The sequence below is a fragment of the Taurulus bubalis genome (genome assembly GCF_910589615.1).
Source record: "Taurulus bubalis genome assembly, chromosome: 3".
NCBI lineage: Eukaryota > Metazoa > Chordata > Actinopteri > Perciformes > Cottidae > Taurulus > Taurulus bubalis.
In genome coordinates, this window is record NC_136591.1 from 42,708,541 (window position 1) to 42,728,914 (window position 20,374).

At 39.2% G+C, this 20,374-nt stretch overlaps 1 protein-coding gene across 1 annotated transcript; it reads left to right on the plus strand.

Annotated features, from left to right (window-relative positions):
* Positions 1–14,879: 14,879 nt before the first annotated feature.
* On the plus strand, positions 14,880–18,776 carry cysltr3 (cysteinyl leukotriene receptor 3). The gene is made up of 5 exons (XM_079215601.1): positions 14,880–15,100; positions 15,630–15,797; positions 15,924–16,091; positions 17,774–18,330; positions 18,417–18,776. The coding sequence occupies exons 1-4, from the start codon at positions 14,943–14,945 to the stop codon at positions 18,315–18,317; spliced, it is 1,038 nt and encodes a 345-aa protein (XP_079071727.1). The 5' UTR covers positions 14,880–14,942; the 3' UTR covers positions 18,318–18,330; positions 18,417–18,776.
* Positions 18,777–20,374: the final 1,598 nt, after the last annotated feature.

A 20,374-nucleotide genomic window follows, 5' to 3' on the forward strand; every position in this document is an offset into this window, starting at 1 on the left:
TCAAATGTTCAACATTAACCATCAAATGTTTCAACATTAACTATCAAATGTTCAACATTTACTATCAAATGTTCAACATTAATAATCAAATGTTTCAACATTAACCATCAAATGTTTCAACATTAACTATCAAATGTTCAACATTAATTATCAAATGTTCAACATTAACTATCAAATGTTCAACATTAACTATCAAATGTTTCAACATTAACTATCAAATGTTCAACATTAATTATCAAATGTTCAACATTAACCATCAAATGTTTCAACATTAACTATCAAATGTTCAACATTAACTATCAAATGTTCAACATTAACTATCAAATGTTCAACATTAACCATCAAATGTTTCAACATTAACTATCAAATGTTCAACATTAACCATCAAATGTTCAACATTAACTATCAAATGTTCAACATTAACTATCAAATGTTCAACATTAACTATCAAATGTTTCAACATTAACTATCAAATGTTCAACATTAACTATCAAATGTTTCAACATTAACTATCAAATGTTCAACATTAACTATCAAATGTTCAACATTAACTATCAAATGTTCAACATTTACTATCAAATGTTCAACATTAACTATCAAATGTTTAACATTAACTATCAAATGTTCAACATTTACTATCAAATGGTCAATATTAACTATCAAATGTTCAACATTAACTATCAAATGTTCAACATTTACTATCAAATGTTTCAACATTAACTATCAAATGTTCAACATTAACTATAAAATGTTCAACATTAACTATCAAATGTTCAACATTAACTATCAAATGTTTAACATTAACTATCAAATGTTTCAACATTAACTATAAAATGTTCAACATTAACTATCAAATGTTCAACATTAACTATAAAATGTTCAACATTAACTATCAAATGTTTCAACATTAACTATAAAATGTTTCAACATTAACTATCAAATGTTCAACATTAACTATAAAATGTTTCAACATTAACTATCAAATGTTCAACATTAACTATCAAATGTTCAACATTTACTATCAAATGTTTAACATTAACTATCAAATGTTCAACATTTACTATCAAATGTTTAACATTAACTATCAAATGTTCAACATTTACTATCAAATGTTTCAACATTAACTATCAAATGTTCAACATTAACTATCAAATGTTCAACATTAACTATAAAATGTTTCAACATTAACTATCAAATGTTCAACATTAACTATAAAATGTTCAACAATAACTATCAAATGTTCAACATTAACTATAAAATGTTTCAATATTAACTATCAAATGTTCAACATTAACTATCAAATGTTCAACATTAACTATCAAATGTTCAACATTAACTATCAAATGTTTCAATATTAACTATCAAATTTTCAAAATTAACCATCAAATGTTCAACATTACCTATCAAATGTTTAACATTAACTATCAAATGTTTCAACATTAACTATCAAATGTTTCAACATTAACTATCAAATGTTCAACATAAACTATAAAATGTTCAACATTAACTATCAAATGTTCAACATTAACTATAAAATGTTTCAACATTAACTATCAAATGTTCAACATTAACTATCAAATGTTCAACATTTACTATCAAATGTTCAACATTAACTATCAAATGTTCAACATTTACTATCAAATGTTTCAACATTAACTATCAAATGTTCAACATTAACTATCAAATGTTCAACATTAACTATAAAATGTTTCAACATTAACTATCAAATGTTCAACATTAACTATCAAATGTTCAACATTAACTATCAAATGTTCAACATTAACTATAAAATGTTTCAATATTAACTATCAAATGTTCAACATTAACTATCAAATGTTCAACATTAACTATCAAATGTTTCAACATTAACTATCAAATGTTTCAATATTAACTATCAAATTTTCAAAATTAACCATCAAATGTTCAACATTACCTATCAAATGTTTCAACATTAACTATCAAATGTTCAACATTAACTATCAAATGTTTCAACATTAACTATCAAATGTTCAACATTAACTATCAAATGTTCAACATTAACTATCAAATGTTCAACATTAACTATCAAATGTTCAACATTAACCATCAAATGTTCAACATTAACTATCAAATGTTCAACATTTACTATCAAATGTTTAACATTAACTATCAAATGTTCAACATTAACTATCAAATGTTCAACATTACCTATCAAATGTTCAACATTAACTATCAAATGTTCAACATTTACTATCAAATGTTCAACATTAACTATCAAATGTTCAACATTACCTATCAAATGTTCAACATTTACTATCAAATGTTCAACATTAACTATCAAATGTTCAACATTACCTATCAAATGTTCAACATTAACTATCAAATGTTCAACATTAACTATCAAATGTTCAACATTAACCATCAAATGTTCAACATTAACTATCAAATGTTTCAACATTAACTATCAAATGTTCAACATTAACTATCAAATGTTTCAACATTAACTATCAAATGTTCAACATTTACTATCAAATGTTTGACATTAACTATCAAATTTTCAACATAAACCATCAAATGTTCAACATTAACTATCAAATGTTCAACATTAACTATCAAATGTTTCAACATTAACTATCAAATGTTCAACATTAACTATCAAATGTTTAACATTAACTATCAAATGTTCAACATTAACCATCAAATGTTCAACATTTACTATCAAATGTTTAACATTAACTATCAAATGTTCAACATTAACCATCAAATGTTCAACATTAACTATCAAATATTCAACATTAACTATCAAATGTTCAACATTAACTATCAAATGTTCAACATTAACTATCAAATGTTTAACATTAACCATCAAATGTCCCTCCTTTTATGGTCTTCCTCTGACTGTACTTTGTCTCTGACCAGAGGATGATTATTAACAACCGCCATGTTGCCAGCTGGCAGAGATCCAGATTAAACAACCAACTCCTGCAGCGCTGCATGTTATGAACGTTATGGTCTCTCGCTCTCTCTCTCTCTCTCTCTCTCTCTCTCTCTGTATATATCTATATATATAGATATATACAGAGAGAGAGAGAAAGAGAGAGATACACCAGCATACACATCATAGTGGAGAGTTAACTGATGACCTCCATCTCATTTCCTGTCTGTGAACACTACACTTGTACTTCAGACTCAGTTAATCGTTTACATGTTGTTGTGTTCGTGGCTGATGGGAGTGTCTTCCTCCTCTTCTTCCTCCTCCTTCTCCTCTTCCTCCTCCTCCTCCTCCTCCTCCTCTAATTGGAACGTACCGGGTGTGTTGTGATGTCACATGTTTTGATTCAGATCAAACGTGTTTGAACTGATCTGAAATCTTGTTTAGGAGCAGAAGCGTTCAAACTGCCGTCTGTAACTCAGTGATAGAAACATGTACTCGACACCTGGTGGTAATGAATGAATAGCGTATCCTGGACTGCTCCATGAATGAGAGAGAGTTTCCTCTTAAATACATTAATAACACAATCACAGAAGCTCTCATGACGTCTTCAGATTACCTTGCATCGGCATGGTCATGATAACAAGGAGCACCACGTTCTTCACACAAAGACATGGAGGCATCCACATCTCAGGACTATCAGAAGGTCACTGTTAAAGCATACGTATGTTAAACAGGAGAGGAGGTCACATGAGAAGCCACAAGCCTTTACACAGGATATGATTAATAAACAGAACATGATTATTAATATAACCGTGAAACAGTAATTGACTAAGAGTAAATACGTTTTTTCTTCCAACACTCAGCTTGTCTCTGGTTATAAAACCTTGTGAACGCTAAAGGAATACAAGGTGTTGTTGTGTCTGAGGTTTTCCTGGTGAAACGTTGACTAGAGGTCGCTGCAGAGTTGATTCTGTTGGTCTCTTCCTGTTTCAAAGACTTCTCCTCTGCTTACTGATGTAAAACAAAGGGAAGGTGCTGCCCCCTGCTGGCTGCTGACAGGAAGACCGTAAGCAGGAAGATACTGATTCATATTTAATAGATCACACATCTTATTGCTGCACGTGTTAAACAAATGATTTAAAAACAGTTTTATTAGAGCGGGCGACGCCCTGCAGCAGCTGCAACGTTTAAAACACTCAGAGGAGACGACACACGACACAGATGCTGTGCAGAGGCCTCTGCAGACCAGTAGGAACCAGTAGGACCAGTTAGAAACCAGTAGAAACCAGTAGAAACCAGCAGGAGCCAGTAGGAACCAGTTAGGAGCCAGTAGGAACCAGTAGAACCAGTTAGAAACCAGTAGAAACCAGTAGAAACCAGCAGGAGCCAGTAGGAACCAGTTAGGAGCCGGTAGAAACCAGTGGAAACCAGTAGGAGCCAGTAGGAACCAGTTAGGAGCCTGTAGGAACCAGTAGGAGCCAGTAGGAACCAGTTAGGAGCCGGTAGAAACCAGTAGAAACCAGTAGGAGCCAGTAGGAACCAGATAGGAGCCGGTAGGAACCAGTAGGAGCTAGTAGGAACCAGTTAGGAGCCAGTAGGCACCAGTAGGAGCCAGTAGGAACCAGTTAGGAGCCAGTAGGAACCAGTAGGAGCCAGTTAGGAGCCAGTAGGAACCAGCTAGGAACCAGTAGGAACCAGTTAGGAGCCGATAGGAACCAGTAGTAGCTGGTAGAAACCGGTAGGAGCCGATAGGAACCAGTTAGGAGCCAGTAGGAACCAGTAGGAGCCGGTAGGAACCAGTTAGGAGCTGGTAGGAACCAGTAAGAGCCAGTTAGGAGCCAGTAGGAACCAGTTAGGAACCAGTAGGAGCCAGTTAGGAGCCAGTAGGAACCAGTTAGGAACCAGTTAGGAGCCGATAGGAACCAGTAGTAGCTGGTAGAAACCGGTAGGAGCCGATAGGAACCAGTTAGGAGCCAGTAGGAACCAGTAGGAGCCGGTAGGAACCAGTTAGGAGCTGGTAGGAACTAGTTAGGAGCCAGTTAGGAGCCAGTAGGAACCAGTTAGGAACCAGTAGGAACCAGTAGGAGCCGGTAGGAACCAGTAGGAGCCAGTTAGGAGCCAGTTGGAACCAGTTAAGAGCCGATAGGAACCAGTAGTAGCTGGTAGAAACCGGTAGAAGCCGGTAGGAACCAGTTAGGAGCCGATAGGAACCAGTAGTAGCTGGTAGAAACCGGTAGGAGCCGATAGGAACCAGTAGGAGCCGGTAGGAACCAGTTAGGAGCAAGTAGAAACCAGTTAGGAGCCGATAGGAACCAGTAGTAGCTGGTAGAAACCGGTAGGAGCCGGTAGGAACCAGTTAGGAGCCGATAGGAACCAGTAGTAGCTGGTAGAAACCGGTAGGAGCCGATAGGAACCAGTAGGAGCCGGTAGGAACCAGTTAGGAGCCGGTAGGAACCAGTAGGAGCCAGTAGGAACCAGTTAGGAGCCGGTAGGAACCAGTTAGGAGCCGGTAGGAACCAGTAGGAGCCAGTAGGAACCAGTTAGGAGCCGGTAGGAACCAGTAAACCAGCAGCTGGACTTTACTGGTGCGGAGGACTGTGGTCCTCAGTGCAGAGTAGACCTCGGGCTCTGGTGGGAACTCTGGACAGAGACAACGTAAACCAGCATGAGACCCAGCTGGACCCGGAGGCCCTTCAATGAACACAGGAAGCAGGAAGCAGCTATATATAATATTATATATACATATATATATATATATATATATATATATATATATATATATATATATATATAATATTTATATAGACATATATTATTACACAGAAGGCCATGAATTAGCAAATCATCAGTTAATATCAATTCTGTTTTGGAGGATAATTTAAGAAGTTGGTAAAACAATTGAAAAGGGAGGTCTTCTTGGTCCTGCAGGACAGAGTGACGTCATGTCCCTCCATCACAGGGAGGACGGGGCTCTGCAGGATCACTGGTCCTCCTGAACACAGAGACAACATGTTGGTAGGGGTCAAGATCAATGTTCCCTCTGATTTTTTTCAGCACTGAGCAATTTTTTTTTCCTGAGCGCACATTTCAGCACTGTGAGCAAATGCATTAATATGTATACAAGGTGTTGGTGATGGTGTTTTACCAGTCAGTTTAGTAGAACTTAAAGGATCTTTGTTGAACTTCAATAAGGGGAGGTTATGACTGGTTCACTGGTTATGACTGATAATGATATATATACAAAATAAAAGTATCAAAGGTGTTTAGTCATTTCTCAGCAGGTACAACATTTAAGTGGAACTTCATTGAAAGAAAAATGCTAATGCAGTGCTTAACAATAATTATAGGCCTATTAAATTGACATGGTGTCATTTTTCCTAAAGGTAGCCTAAATAAACAATTTAATAACTTCATATTCTTCATATTTAAATATGTCTGAAAGTTTCATCCTACCTGTGTCAGTTTGGACTATTTCATCTAGCCTAAGGGTCAGAAACCTTTCCTATCCAAAGAGCCATTTTGCCCTATTTTCCACCAAATAAAAATCGTCTGGAGCCACAAAAGCTATTTGATATCATAGGTTATAAAGTTTTATATATAGTCATAATATATATACAAAAACTATTGTTTGTTGTATTTATGAAATTATAGAATAAGAATAAAGACAATTCTTGACATTGTATTACTATTTTACCTGTTATAACTATCAAGAGGAAAGAAAAAAATAGTCGTGTGTCGGCTACATTCAGATCAGTTAAACACACATCTTGACCCCTCCTCATATGCGTGGCTCATGGGATAGAGGGGTCGTCCCGTAACCACGAGGGAGCAGGTTCATACCGTCCTCCTCACTGTGTGCATGTTGAAATGTCCTTTAGCAAGACACTGAACCTGCAGATGCTCCTCTTCACCGCAGCCCACTGCACCTAGAATGTTAGTATGGTTTAAATGTGATAACTTATTATTTAAATAAATAACTCTGTGTGGTGGCAGGGGCGTGGTTAGCGTAGCTGGAGAGGGGGGAGGGGAGAAGCGACTCAGGGAACAGGTGTCGGGATGAGACCTAAGTGGCCTCAGCTGGAGCAGGTTGTGGGTCTTGCCTACATAAGCCATGAGAGGCACAGTCTGCGGGAGAGGCATGTGACAATAAAACAGTTACCTACGCAATCCCACGTGTGCTGTCTCATTGGTGCTGGGGGGGGGACCCGAGGAAGTAGCAGGATCGTGTTACAGTGGCGCCCAACGTGGGGCGCCACTGTAACACGATCCTGCTACTTCCTCGGGTCATGTCCACACTACTGCGTTTCCATTTGAAAGGCAAATCGTTTGATACATTTCAGAAAATGCTGTGTGCTTGTTCTAGAATCTATCAACATCAAATATTTTGTTGTTTACTAATTTCTCGTCACATATCGAGCAGACAGGTCAGCAGCATCGTTGGCAGTGAAAGCAAATGAATGCGTCCGCGCAGAATTAAACTCTGTATTTTTAGCCGTGACTTTTCTTTTTTGTTATCATCTGTTGACCATTTACTGAGGGTGGGGCTCTGCATATAGTACATATACATAGTAGCCACCTGCAGGGAAAGACGCTGGACAGCGACGTGACAGGATGTGACGCACTTTTAGTTAAAAACTAAACCGAAACTCTTTTTTTTCAGTGTCACAGTATCACCCCAAACTCCAAGATAAGAGTTGTTCCCTTTGGAAGATTGTCCACGGGGCAAACAAAAAAGATGTCTTTATTTTTTGTCAAGGCCTCAGTGAACCGCACCGGGGGGCTGGGGAGCCGTGGCTCCGGAGCCGCGGGTTGCCGACCCCTGATCTAGCCCCTCATGTTGAACGTTAGGCAGACCTTTTTCTGGGGCGCCTGCTCTGCTTTCTTTTCTCCATGGAGGCCTATAGCTGCTGGAGCAGGGCCCGCCAGGAGGAGCCTCAACAGCGCCGGCCCAAGCTCATGCGGCGCTCTGGGCGAGCTTCGCTCCTGGCGCCCGGAGTAGTTCTCTGCTCTGTGGTGATCATCACAGCCTCTGGGGGGCGCTACAGCTCAGGTGGGATTGATGGTCTGGTCTTACCAGTGACGGTGATGTTGATGGTGTTACTGGTTTCTCCCTCTGTGGACTCACACCAGTAGACTCCACTGTCCAAAGGGAGCATGAAGCTGATGTTACAGGAAGAACATATATATATATATATACATATATATATATATATATATATATATATATATATATATATATATATATATATATATATATTGTTCCCCTTCCTCTCTGGAGGTGCGTTCACTGACCCTCGGCTTTTATGAAGATGAATCATGTGAAGAACGTGAGGAGAGGAAAGAGTTTCCGTCTCACTTTAACAAAAACTATTGGTTTTAGTTTGAAAGTATTGTTGGTGTCTATTCAGACTAAATCATATTATTATGTGTTATTTATCTTTATTATGCGATTCAGGTTTTATTTCAAAAGATCTCGATTGAAAAAAGACAATCAATAAGATATTAAAATGATGAGTAAATTAAATCTATAAGAAGCAATACAAAGAGATCCTTTTAAACATGTAGTGGGATACGAGTCTTTACCGACCTTTAAACACATCTTGTCATTGATAATAATAATAATAATAATAATAATAATAATAATAAAGCTTATTTATACACCACATATCCAAACAAGCATCAAAGTGTTTCACAGACATAAAAAGATAGAAACATAAACATATAATTATAAACACATCTAAACATCTAAACGAGGTCTGCAAACATCTAACAGGAAGTGACGTTTCTGTGACTTCCTGTTTACGTTTGAGACGCGGTAGCTCCGCCCCCTGCTGGCCGTGTTCCTGCTCTCTGGAGCAGCTGAGCAGGTTTACACAGCAGTGAGTTATGATGACTGATCCAATGAACACAGAAGGAACAACCAGAGCAGAGTCAACAACAACACATGGAGTCAGCTCCTCCTGCAGCCAGCGTCACGTGACCAGATCACGACCAATCAGGTTCAGTTCCACATGTTTGCTGCTTCCTGTTTCCTCTAGCTATAAAGTTATAGCTATTTTATAATGTAGTTGTTTTTCACAAATACACTATATGTATTATAAATATTTCCTCACTGCACAGCTCCTGTCTTCCTCTGTTGCTCTGCTTCAGCCTGCAGCGCTGCAGCTGGTTTTAAGGAGAGTTTCATCCAATCAGATTTCACCTCTGTGTCTCTATGTCAGCAAAGCAGTTTAAGCCTTTTCAGATTAAAGTTCACAGAGAGGACGCTGTGGTTGATTCTCATGGACAACAAATCAGATCTAGTTTGACAAGCTGGGCGTGTTCTTTGAAGTGCAGCACCTGAGAAATGGCGTGGACGTGTGATTGGCCAGTGGGGCGGCGTGACCATTAACATGCGTGTGATTGGCCAGTGTGTCTGTCAGCAACAGAAAGCTACCTTGCTGCAGCAGAAGAGTTCATACGAGAAGTGATGACATGTTCAGAGTTTTGCTTGTTTTAACACTATCTGGTGGATGCACACCTGCTCTCTCCTCTGCAGCTGGAAACCAGAACACATGTCTTGGCCTGTCAGTTGTTGCCCTTGTTGTTGTGTTTGTTGTTGTTGTTTTTTAATTCTAACCCGATCCGTACAAGCCTCCGCCTCTGAATGCAGGTGAGCTGCGACCTGAAAAGGCTCCGGTGTCTTTACTCCTGATGACGTTTGTTTTGCTGCTTTCCCAGAAGAGTTTAACAAATGAACAGCTTCATAAGCGTCACAACAAACATTTAGTTAGAGCAGGTAAACAACAACAAACATTTAGTTAGAGCAGGTAAACAACAACAAACATTTAGTTAGAGCAGGTAAACAACAACAACATGTAGTTAGAGCAGGTAAACAACAACAACATGTAGTTAGAGCAGGTAAACAACAACAACATGTAGTTAGAGTAGGTAAACAACAACAACATGTAGTTAGAGTAAGTAAACAACAACAACATGCAGTTAGAGCAGGTAAACAACAACAACATGTAGTTAGAGCAGGTAAACAACAACAACATGTAGTTAGAGTAGGTAAACAACAACAACATGTAGTTAGAGCAGGTAAACAACAACAACATGTAGTTAGAGTAGGTAAACAACAACAACATGTAGTTAGAGTAGGTAAACAACAACAACATGTAGTTAGAGTAGGTAAACAACAACAACATGTAGTTAGAGTAGGTAAACAACAACAACATGCAGTTAGAGTAGGTAAACAACAACAACATGTAGTTAGAGCAGGTAAACAACAACAACATGTAGTAGCACTTTATTCATTTAGCACTTTATTCATTTAGCACTTTATTCATTGAGCACTTTATTCATTGAGCACTTTATTCATTTAGCACTTTATTCATTTAGCACTTTATTCATTTAGCACTTTATTCATTTAGCACTTTATTCATTTAGCACTTTATTCATTTAGCACTTTATTCATTCATGTTTTGGGAGAGTTTCACTTGCTTACTTTAAATGTATTTATTATCTCTCATTGGACCAATGAATTGTTTTAATAGAATAAAGAACACAAATAAAAGGAGGAATATATAAACTGTGAGATCTATGTATTACCATCTGATTAAATATGTACATCTTTATAATTAAAATGATACAGTACTGTTGTGCGTGTTTGACTTCCATGTGAGTCATGTGACCACGAATAATAAAGAAAGATGATTGTGTTCAGTTTGTTTTCATGTCGCGACTTTATTTAACTTTTATAAACCTGTTCAGTTCATAAATGATTCCTTTGTTGAAACGTGTCATCTCACGAGGAGGTGCAGCTATTATTACCATCAGTATTCTTCCTCCTCCTCCTTCTTTTCTTCCTCCTGTGTGTGTGTGTGTGTGTGTGTGTGTGTGTATGTGTGTGTGTGTGTGTTTGTGTTTCATGGAAATCTAACCCTCCCACAATGGGCTCACTGAGCTCTGAGGATCAGCAGCAGACGGTCGATGAGGAACGGTGAGTGTTTGAAGACGAGTTCAGGTTCGGATCTCTTTCTTTAAGGTCGTCTATAAGGTCACATCTCTTTCTTAAAGGTCGTCTATAAGGTCACATCTCTTTCTTAAAGGTCGTCTATAAGGTCACATCTCTTTCTTAAAGGTCGTCTATAAGGTCACATCTCTTTCTTTAAGGTCGTCTATAAGGTCGCATCTCTTTCTTTAAGGTCGTCTATAAGGTCGCATCTCTTTCTTTAAGGTCGTCTATAAGGTCACATCTCTTTCTTTAAGGTCGTCTATAAGGTCGCATCTCTTTCTTTAAGTTCGTCTATAAGGTCACATCTCTTTCTTTAAGTTCGTCTATAAGGTCACATCTCTTTCTTTAAGGTCGTCTATAAGGTCGCATCTCTTTCTTTAAGGTCGTCTATAAGGTCGCATCTCTTTCTTAAAGGTCGTCTATAAGGTCACATCTCTTTCTTAAAGGTCGTCTATAAGGTCGCATCTCTTTCTTAAAGGTCGTCTATAAGGTCGCATCTCTTTCTTAAAGGTCGTCTATAAGGTCGCATCTCTTTCTTAAAGGTCGTCTATAAGGTCGCATCTCTTTCTTAAAGGTCGTCTATAAGGTCGCATCTCTTTCTTAAAGGTCGTCTATAAGGTCACATCTCTTTCTTAAAGGTCGTCTATAAGGTCGCATCTCTTTCTTAAAGGTCGTCTATAAGGTCACATCTCTTTCTTAAAGGTCGTCTATAAGGTCACATCTCTTTCTTAAAGGTCGTCTATAAGGTCACATCTCTTTCTTAAAGGTCGTCTATAAGGTCACATCTCTTTCTTAAAGGTTGTATATAAGGTTGCATCTCTTTCTTAAAGGTCGTCAATAAGGTCAACAGGGTCTCCGGGGGTCTCTGAGGGTCTCTGGTGGTCTCCGGGGGTCTCTGAGGGTCTCTGAGGGTCTCTGGTGGTCTCCGGGGGTCTCTGGGGGTCTCTGAGGGTCTCAGCTTTCAGGAACCTTGTTCCAGATACGTGAAACAGAAAAGCTGAACGCTGCTTCTCCATGTTTAGTTCTGACTCTTGGAACAGAAAGTAGACCCGTCCCAGACGACCTGAGTCACTTTCCTGGTCTTAGTGAGGACTCGAGCTGCAGCGTTCTGTATCAGCTTTCTGATTTACTTTTTACAGAGGTCTGTGAACACACCGTTACAGTAGTCTAGTCTACTGAAGATAAATGACCTGTGAACACACCGCTACAGTAGTCAAGTCTACTGAAGATAAATGACCTGTGAACACACCGTTACAGTAGTCAAGTCTACTGAAGATAAATGACCTGTGAACACACCGTTACAGTAGTCTAGTCTCCTGGAGATAAATGACCTGTGAACACACCGTTACAGTAGTCTAGTCTACTGAAGATAAATGACCTGTGAACACACCGTTACAGTAGTCAAGTCTACTGAAGATAAATGACCTGTGAACACACCGTTACAGTAGTCAAGTCTACTGAAGATAAATGACCTGTGAACACACCGTTACAGTAGTCTAGTCTCCTGGAGATAAATGACCTGTGAACACACCGTTACAGTAGTCTAGTCTACTGAAGATAAATGACCTGTGAACACACCGTTACAGTAGTCAAGTCTACTGAAGATAAATGACCTGTGAACACACCGCTACAGTAGTCAAGTCTACTGAAGATAAATGACCTGTGAACACACCGTTACAGTAGTCAAGTCTACTGAAGATAAATGACCTGTGAACACACCGTTACAGTAGTCTAGTCTCCTGGAGATAAATGACCTGTGAACACACCGTTACAGTAGTCAAGTCTACTGAAGATAAATGACCTGTGAACACACCGTTACAGTAGTCAAGTCTACTGAAGATAAATGACCTGTGAACACACCGTTACAGTAGTCAAGTCTACTGAAGATAAATGACCTGTGAACACACCGTTACAGTAGTCAAGTCTACTGGAGATAAATGACCTGTGAACACACCGTTACAGTAGTCTACTGAAGATAAATGACCTGTGAACACACCGTTACAGTAGTCAAGTCTCCTGGAGATAAATGACCTGTGAACACACCGTTACAGTAGTCAAGTCTCCTGGAGATAAATGACCTGTGAACACACCGTTACAGTAGTCAAGTCTACTGGAGATAAATGACCTGTGAACACACCGTTACAGTAGTCAAGTCTACTGGAGATAAATGCATGGACAAGTTTCTCCAGATCCTGTTGAGACATAAGTCCTCTAACTCTTGATATATTCTATCCAAGCAGCAGGAGGATGTGTTCAGATGTTGTATCATGTCTTCTAGGCTTCTTTGGTTAATTGAGTGAAATTGTGTCATGATATTTGAATGGATGCTATTTAAAGATGGGGACAACACATATCCTGTGGTTGGTGTGGAGCCACCGACTGCTTGTCTAATTCTCTGAATTTTATCAGCAAAATAGGAGGCAGATTGATTGCATGTCCAGGTGGATTGGAGCGTAGCCGTTACCGACACCGGAGGGTTTGTTAGCCTGTCCACGGTAGCAAATAAGGCGCGTGTATTGTTTTTGTTTTTGGTTATGATGTCAGAGAAGAAGGCCTGTCTTGCATTTCTAAGTTCCAACATATAATTGGAAGTCTCTCTTTATAGATACCACAGTGAACCTGGAGGTTAGTTTTTCTTCACCTGCTCAGCTTTCAGACGCTCTTCTCTCTATTCTGAGCAGCGTGGCGTTTCTTTTCTAACCCGAGACAAGTTTCGGTTAAAATCAATAAAATCATCGATTAAAAATGTTTTTCCTGGCCCTTTAAATATTGCAATTGGTTCAGTAAACCGTTTGAGAAACTTATAGTTTTATGTTATAAGATCAAAGAACAAAACCACTCGACGGGTTTATGAAGAAAACTATCGTTCTCACACAAACTGTGATGATGAAGATAATAATGATGATGAAGATAACGAAGAGGAAAACGCAGCATTAAATACTGAATCCAACATTTTAAAATATGTTGACTTTTCTTGTGAAAAATAATAAAAAGGTAAACCACAAAAAAAACATACACCGGAAATTCCCAAGCTGCATTATAATAATAATAATAATAATAATAATAATAATAATAAAAGTAATAATAATAGTAATAATACAAGTAATAAGAATAAGAATGATAGTAACAATAACAATAGTAGTAATCATGATAGTAGTAATACAACATTAATGTATCTTCTTAGATTCGGCTCAGATTCTCTCCACATTTTATAAATATTATTATAGTTTAAATGTGTTTTAACAGTTTGAAAAACTAGTACAACCTTGAAATACTTCAGTCTGTTAAATACTGACGAGCAGAAACTAAGCGTTTTCCTCATGAAGGGTTCTGGTTCTGGTTCTGGTTCTGCTTCTGCTTCTGAGGGCTGAGAACAAAGTTTTCTCTCCGAGTTATTTGTGACTTTATGTTCCGCTCGTTTTGGGTCGCTGGGCTCAAACCGTCGATTCTCTGACATCACGGCTCTGTAAACACGAGTCTGGAGGAGGTCAAAGGTCAGTGAGTGTTTGTACGTGTTGGGAGTTTTTCTGTGGTATTTATACACAAACAGGGTTCACATGAGGCTGAGAGGAGAAACCCGACGAATGCTCTGTCAGCGCATGACATCAAGAAGACTTTGTATTACATGTATTTTACATTCATGTGTAAAGACAGCCAGCCGTATACTACTTGGTATCTTATATCAGAGTAGAACGTTCGAAAGCAGCTTTGTTTAAAACCGTCGAGCTGGTTTGACTTGGTTTACATTCCACACACACACACACACACACACACACACGTTTCCTGGTCCTGTGGTTTCGGTCGGTGTTGCGTTTAAGTACCGTTGCTCTCTGTGGTCTGGGGCTGTGAGAGACTCATAATATTGAGAAGTGGTTAGCCATGTGCTGCCACAGAGCGCCGTTGTGTCTGAATGAGGCTCCCGTCTGCATTAAGTGTGTATTAATAATATGCATTTGTGTGTCAATAACTGTATTTAGATATCATCAGTACAAATACTCTGTGTATTTTGCAGTGAGCCTGCTAAACTCTCAAATGTGCAACGCCTACAACAACTCCTCGGTGGCGTGTTTTCACGATGACGATGCGTTCAAGTACCGCGCCTACACCATCACCTACCTGCTGCTGTTTCCTGTGGCCATTCTCTGCAACATCGGAGTGCTGGCCGCCTTTTTCCTGCAGAAAAGCCGCAGGTCTGTATCTCTATCTCTGTGAGGTCTCTCCATTGACTTCCATTCATTCTTCACCTTTATCATCGGGACATAAAACATGGATCTCTATCTCTGTGAGGTCTCTCCATTGTATGTAAAAAATAAATCATAGAATAATAATAATACAATAGTGTTTCCACTTTTATAACCTTTCTTTAATATAATCTCTTGAACTTTGTAACTTTGTTTATAATTTAATTGATTTATTATTTATTTTTGCTCTATTTCATTTGTTTAACATCTTTGAATTTCTTGACTATTGTTTTTGATCTTTTAGCATAACTTTTATTTGTTTATTTTGTTTAAATGTAAAAAAAGAAGAAAAAAAAGACTTTTCTAAACTTTTAATTAATGTATGTATTGTTTTATCTCATCTTTTTTAAATTGTTTTTAGGAATCTTTTTTTTTTCATTAAAATTACATTTTGTATCTATACTTATAATAAAATAATGAAAAATGTTTCACGGCACTCACGGAACGTAAAGGTGTGTTCTTCACGTTTCCTCCCCAGAAGCTCCGCCTCCTGCATGGTCATGATAAACCTCGCCCTATCAGACGGGAGCTTCTCCCTTACCCTCCCACTGCGATTGGCTTATTACTTCAGGGGCGGGGTCTGGGACTTCCCTGATTGGCTGTGCCGACTGTGCGTCTACGGATTCTACCTCAACCTGTACACTAGGTAACACACGCACACACACACACACACACACACACACACACACTCACACACACACACACACACACACACACACACACACACGATTAAAAGATAAGATAATGAAGTGGAGCCACTCTTCCTCCTCAGCATTCTCTTCCTCACTCTACTGAGCGCGCTCCGTTGGTTCGCCGTGAACCACCCCCTTCGTCACCGCGATCTGGTCACGCCCCCTCGAACCTTATGGGTCTGCCTGGGAGTCTGGCTCTTTGTGGGCGTGTCCTCTGTCCCCTTCTTGTCCAATGGGGTGACGAACAGGTGAGACGGAAGGTTTTATTAAAACTTGTTATTAAACTTCATTAAAATGTTTACCTTTTCTTTCATCTTGAATTTTTTACATTTATGTCTGTATATATGTATGTATTATATATGTATAATATAACATATATAAAAATAGATGTTATATTATCTCAAATAATACAGTGTGACTTTTACATTTTTATTTAAAAAAAAACACATAATTATTTTCTTTTAAAAATATCTTTTTTAATGTCATTTAGTTGAATTGTTCATATTGAAATGATATTTATACGTTTAAAAATTACAATTAAATTAAATCAAGTACTAAATGATTTTTAATTAGTTTAATAATGGGCCCATTGGACCCATTGAGTCCTCGCCTGAATGTTCTCTGTTCTAAACCCTCTCTAACTTTGTTCTGCTTCACTTTATCAAAGTCAACCTTCGCAGAGAGAATGTTCACATATTGAGTTATGATTTGGGTTAGAGAATGTTCACATATTGAACTATGATTTGGGTTAGAGTTGGGTTACAGCTGCATCATTTCAAAGAAATAATCATCCTGAAAGTGATTTTTTTTATAGGCGGACCTCAAACTTTTTTTTTCTTTTTCTGTGTCATCTTCATTTACTCTTAACCAGTAACATATAGACTGATATCTACACATCTGAACAAAATCTCGCATGTGTACCTTTTATTATGAAACCCAAATTATTCAAACAGCCCTAGCGGTTGCAGAGATACACCCTTTTAGTTTGGGGATGACATTTTTAAGCAGAGGCCTAAAAATAGGTGGGTTACTAAACACACAAACTGCTAGAAGACGCGTTGCAGCTGTATTTACTCTCCGCCTTCCTCAGAAAACATTCATGACATCAACAGACACCTGAACCCTCTGTGACTTCTCTGTTCAGCTTCTATCTTCTGGTTTTAGGGTCTTGCCTCCAAAGGGACAAACGTTTACTTCTTCAGATTATTTTTAGATTTCCAGATCCCGTTCCTGCTCCCCAGAGAATGAACCATTGAACCCATTCCAATGACTTCCTTTAGTGCCTCATCTGGTTACCCAGTTTATCCTTCAACTGCAGTACTTCTGACAGGAAACTACAACCTCTACATTTATCTGAAGTAAGAAACACAATATGTACCTCTGAGATGAAGTAAAAAGTACTATATGTACCTCTGAGATGAAATAAAAAGTACTATATGTACCTCAGAGATGAAGTAAAAAGTACTATCTGTAACTCAGAGATTAAGTAAAAAGTACTAAATGTACCTCAGAGATGAAGTAAAAAGTACTATCTGTAACTCAGAGATTAAGTAAAAAGTACTAAATGTACCTCTGAGATGAAGTGAAAAGTACTAAATGTACCTCAGAGATGAAGTAAAAAGTACTATCTGTAACTCAGAGATTAAGTAAAAAGTACTAAATGTACCTCAGAGATGAAGTAAAAAGTACTATCTGTAACTCAGAGATTAAGTAAAAAGTACTAAATGTACCTCTGAGATGAAGTAAAAAGTACCATATGTTGTGCCGGCTTCAAGAGGAAATGAATCGCCTGACTTCACTCATGTGGCTGCAATTAGCTCTGCAGCCTCCAGGGGTCACTAGCAGCCCTTTGGTCCCATAGTTCGGCTCTAAATTGAGAAAATTAAAATATTTTCGAAAAGGTTGTTTGTCTATTGGTTCTGTCTTTCAGGGCGGGGTCTCCTCGTTGCTTCGAGCCGTCTAGCCCCTCCTCCTGGGGGCGTGTCCTGATCTTAAACTACATTGCGTTGCCACTCGGCTTCCTGCTCCCGTTCCTCACGATCATCATCTGCTACAGCCGGATCGTCCACCACCTGACGTCCCGCTTCAACGTCCACGGCAGCGGCGACAGGTCCGGTGGCAACCAGCAGAGCTCGGTGCGCCTGGTCGCGATGGTGACGGCGACCTTCCTCCTCTGCTTTCTGCCCTACCACGTGTTTCGAACTCTGCACCTGCACGCCGTCTGCGGCGGCTGGGACTGCGAGGTCACAGTGGCGCTGCAGCGGGCGGCGGTGGTGACGCTGTGTCTGGCGGCGTCCAACAGCGTGGTCAACCCGCTGCTGTATTACTACGCCACCAGGACGTTCAGGGACAACATGAGGGACGCTCGTTCGTCTCTGGTGAAGAAGGGGTCCCAGAGGCCCCGGGTGAGTCTGGTGAGCAAGGAGGAACACCAACTGATGACCCCACCCCCCCTAGAGCCTGAACGTATGTAACCCACGTCACCTGGTAAGTGGCACGACGGTGGCAAAACATATTGCGTTCAGTCGCTGGTTTGGGACTTTTGTATTTTACAGTTTTTACTTTGTTCACAGACGGACGGACTTCCTGAAAGAATATTTGGAAATCATCAGAGGACAAACAACTGCACACTGTTCTGGTTACGAATCACCAACGAGCTACATGCAAACTTCCGATGTGTTTAACGTCACAACGCTATGGATTGTGGGTAATTCCCTCTTTCAAAGTCTGTAGAAATGCAGAAAATGTGCATTCAGATCCCTAAAGGTCTGTGAGAGTCCTCGAGAAACCGATGGGGCCATTGTCAGCTCTGCAGATATACCAGTCCTCTTCATTTATGGTTATTTAATAGTGTTGAAATGAAAATAAATATTTATAGCTTCCTTCTGAAAAATAAAGTGTTGCTTTTATTACCTGAAATAAATTTGTCAACGAATACGACTGATTCATTGGTCCAGAGGTTTTACTGTGAGCTGAGGGTGACGTTACGCTTTGAGGGTAAAAACAACGCTGAGCAAAGAAATGACTGAGAACACATAAAAGCAGTAACTTCAGGTCTTCACGAGGAACAAACTAACATAAACCATACATCAGTGAGTCTGTCTCTTTAAGAGGGAGGAGCCAGAGAGAAACTCAGGGTTTGAGTGTTTCCAGTGAAGACTATATATTTACGTGTTCGATAAGTTCCGTCACGTAGAGGAAACATCTCCTCGCGTTTTGGTTTAAAGTTGTTCTTCTTCTTCTGGTCCCACATGAACTCACTTTAAACAGGAAGACGTGTTTATCCGATGAGTCGACGTCACAACGACAAATCCACACTTGGAGGTTTCAAAGGAAACGACTGCTTTATTAATAGAAGCTGTTGAATAGTATCAATTAGATGAGTAAAAGTACAAACAACTCAGAACTGAAGCTGTGAAAGCGAAGGGAAAACTTTGTGACTCGTGAGGAAGAAATAATGTTTCAATTTCAGGAATACATAAGAATAACGTTAGTTTCCATTCTTCCCTTGGTGAAGGGGTGCCGCCATGACATCACTGTTCATATCACGCAGACTACAAAGTGACCGTTCATATTAATACATGATGTTTCACATAAAGTACATAGAGATTATCACAGTGTGATGTTATTCTCATCTCTGACCTGTAGGAGGAGCAAAAGTACTTATAAAGGTTTATACTTCAACTGCAGTACTTCTTACAGGGAACTATTGTAGTTTTTGCTCCTTTTACATTTATCTGAAGAAAGAAACTATCTCATGGTATAAAGTATTTACCTCTGAGATGTAGTACAGTATAAAGTACTATATTTACCTCTGAGATGTAGTACAGTGAAATGTATAAAGTCAACAGCGCCCCCTGTGGTCTCGTTTGACTCATTACAATTGGTCTTCATGACCGGCCCATACAAATGTAGGCCAGATGGCAGTTTTTGTAGATAAGGAAACTGACATTTGACCCTAGAATATCTCCATAACCCAAGAGCCAAGGAAGCTGAAATTACACCTGTGCTGTTGTCTCGGCACTGGTTTGAATGGCAGTGTGACAGCATTACGTTTTCTGGAGACTTTCAAGGTCAGATAGCCCAGGGGAAATCTGCTGACTTTCACCTGAGGAAGGTGGCCCAAAATCAGATACTATACCTCCGTTTCTGCCCTTTTCCAAGGTGCAAAGAAGCTGATATTACATACATTCCCCTCTTGGAGAACGGCGGGTCTTTGCGGAGGTATCGTATCTAATTTTAGATCATCGTTGGATCAAAGTTAGTGAATTTCCCACCTTGGAGTACCAGGGGTGGGAGAGTCGAAAGAAAACAAATCTACATTTTCAGACAGGAGAAGGGGAGGAATGCGAGGCGGCACTCCGCTTTGTGGCACGCTGTCCCTGTCGAAGACATCACCAGAGTACCAGGGGCACGTGCCGGAGTACCAGCGTATCGATTTCACAGGAATTGTACCGAGTGGCAGCAGGACACTCGGGACAATTACTGCCATTTGTGATAGGACAATTGGCCCTACATGACCAGTACATAC

Coding starts and splice junctions, on each gene's coding strand:
- cysltr3 (XM_079215601.1), top strand. CDS start 14,943: ATGTGCAACGCCTACAACAACTCCTCGGTGGCGTGTTTTCACGATGAC. Junction 15,798..15,923: donor TACCTCAACCTGTACACTAG/GTAACACACGCA, acceptor CTTCCTCCTCAG/CATTCTCTTCCTCACTCTAC. Junction 16,092..17,773: donor TCCAATGGGGTGACGAACAG/GTGAGACGGAAG, acceptor TCTGTCTTTCAG/GGCGGGGTCTCCTCGTTGCT.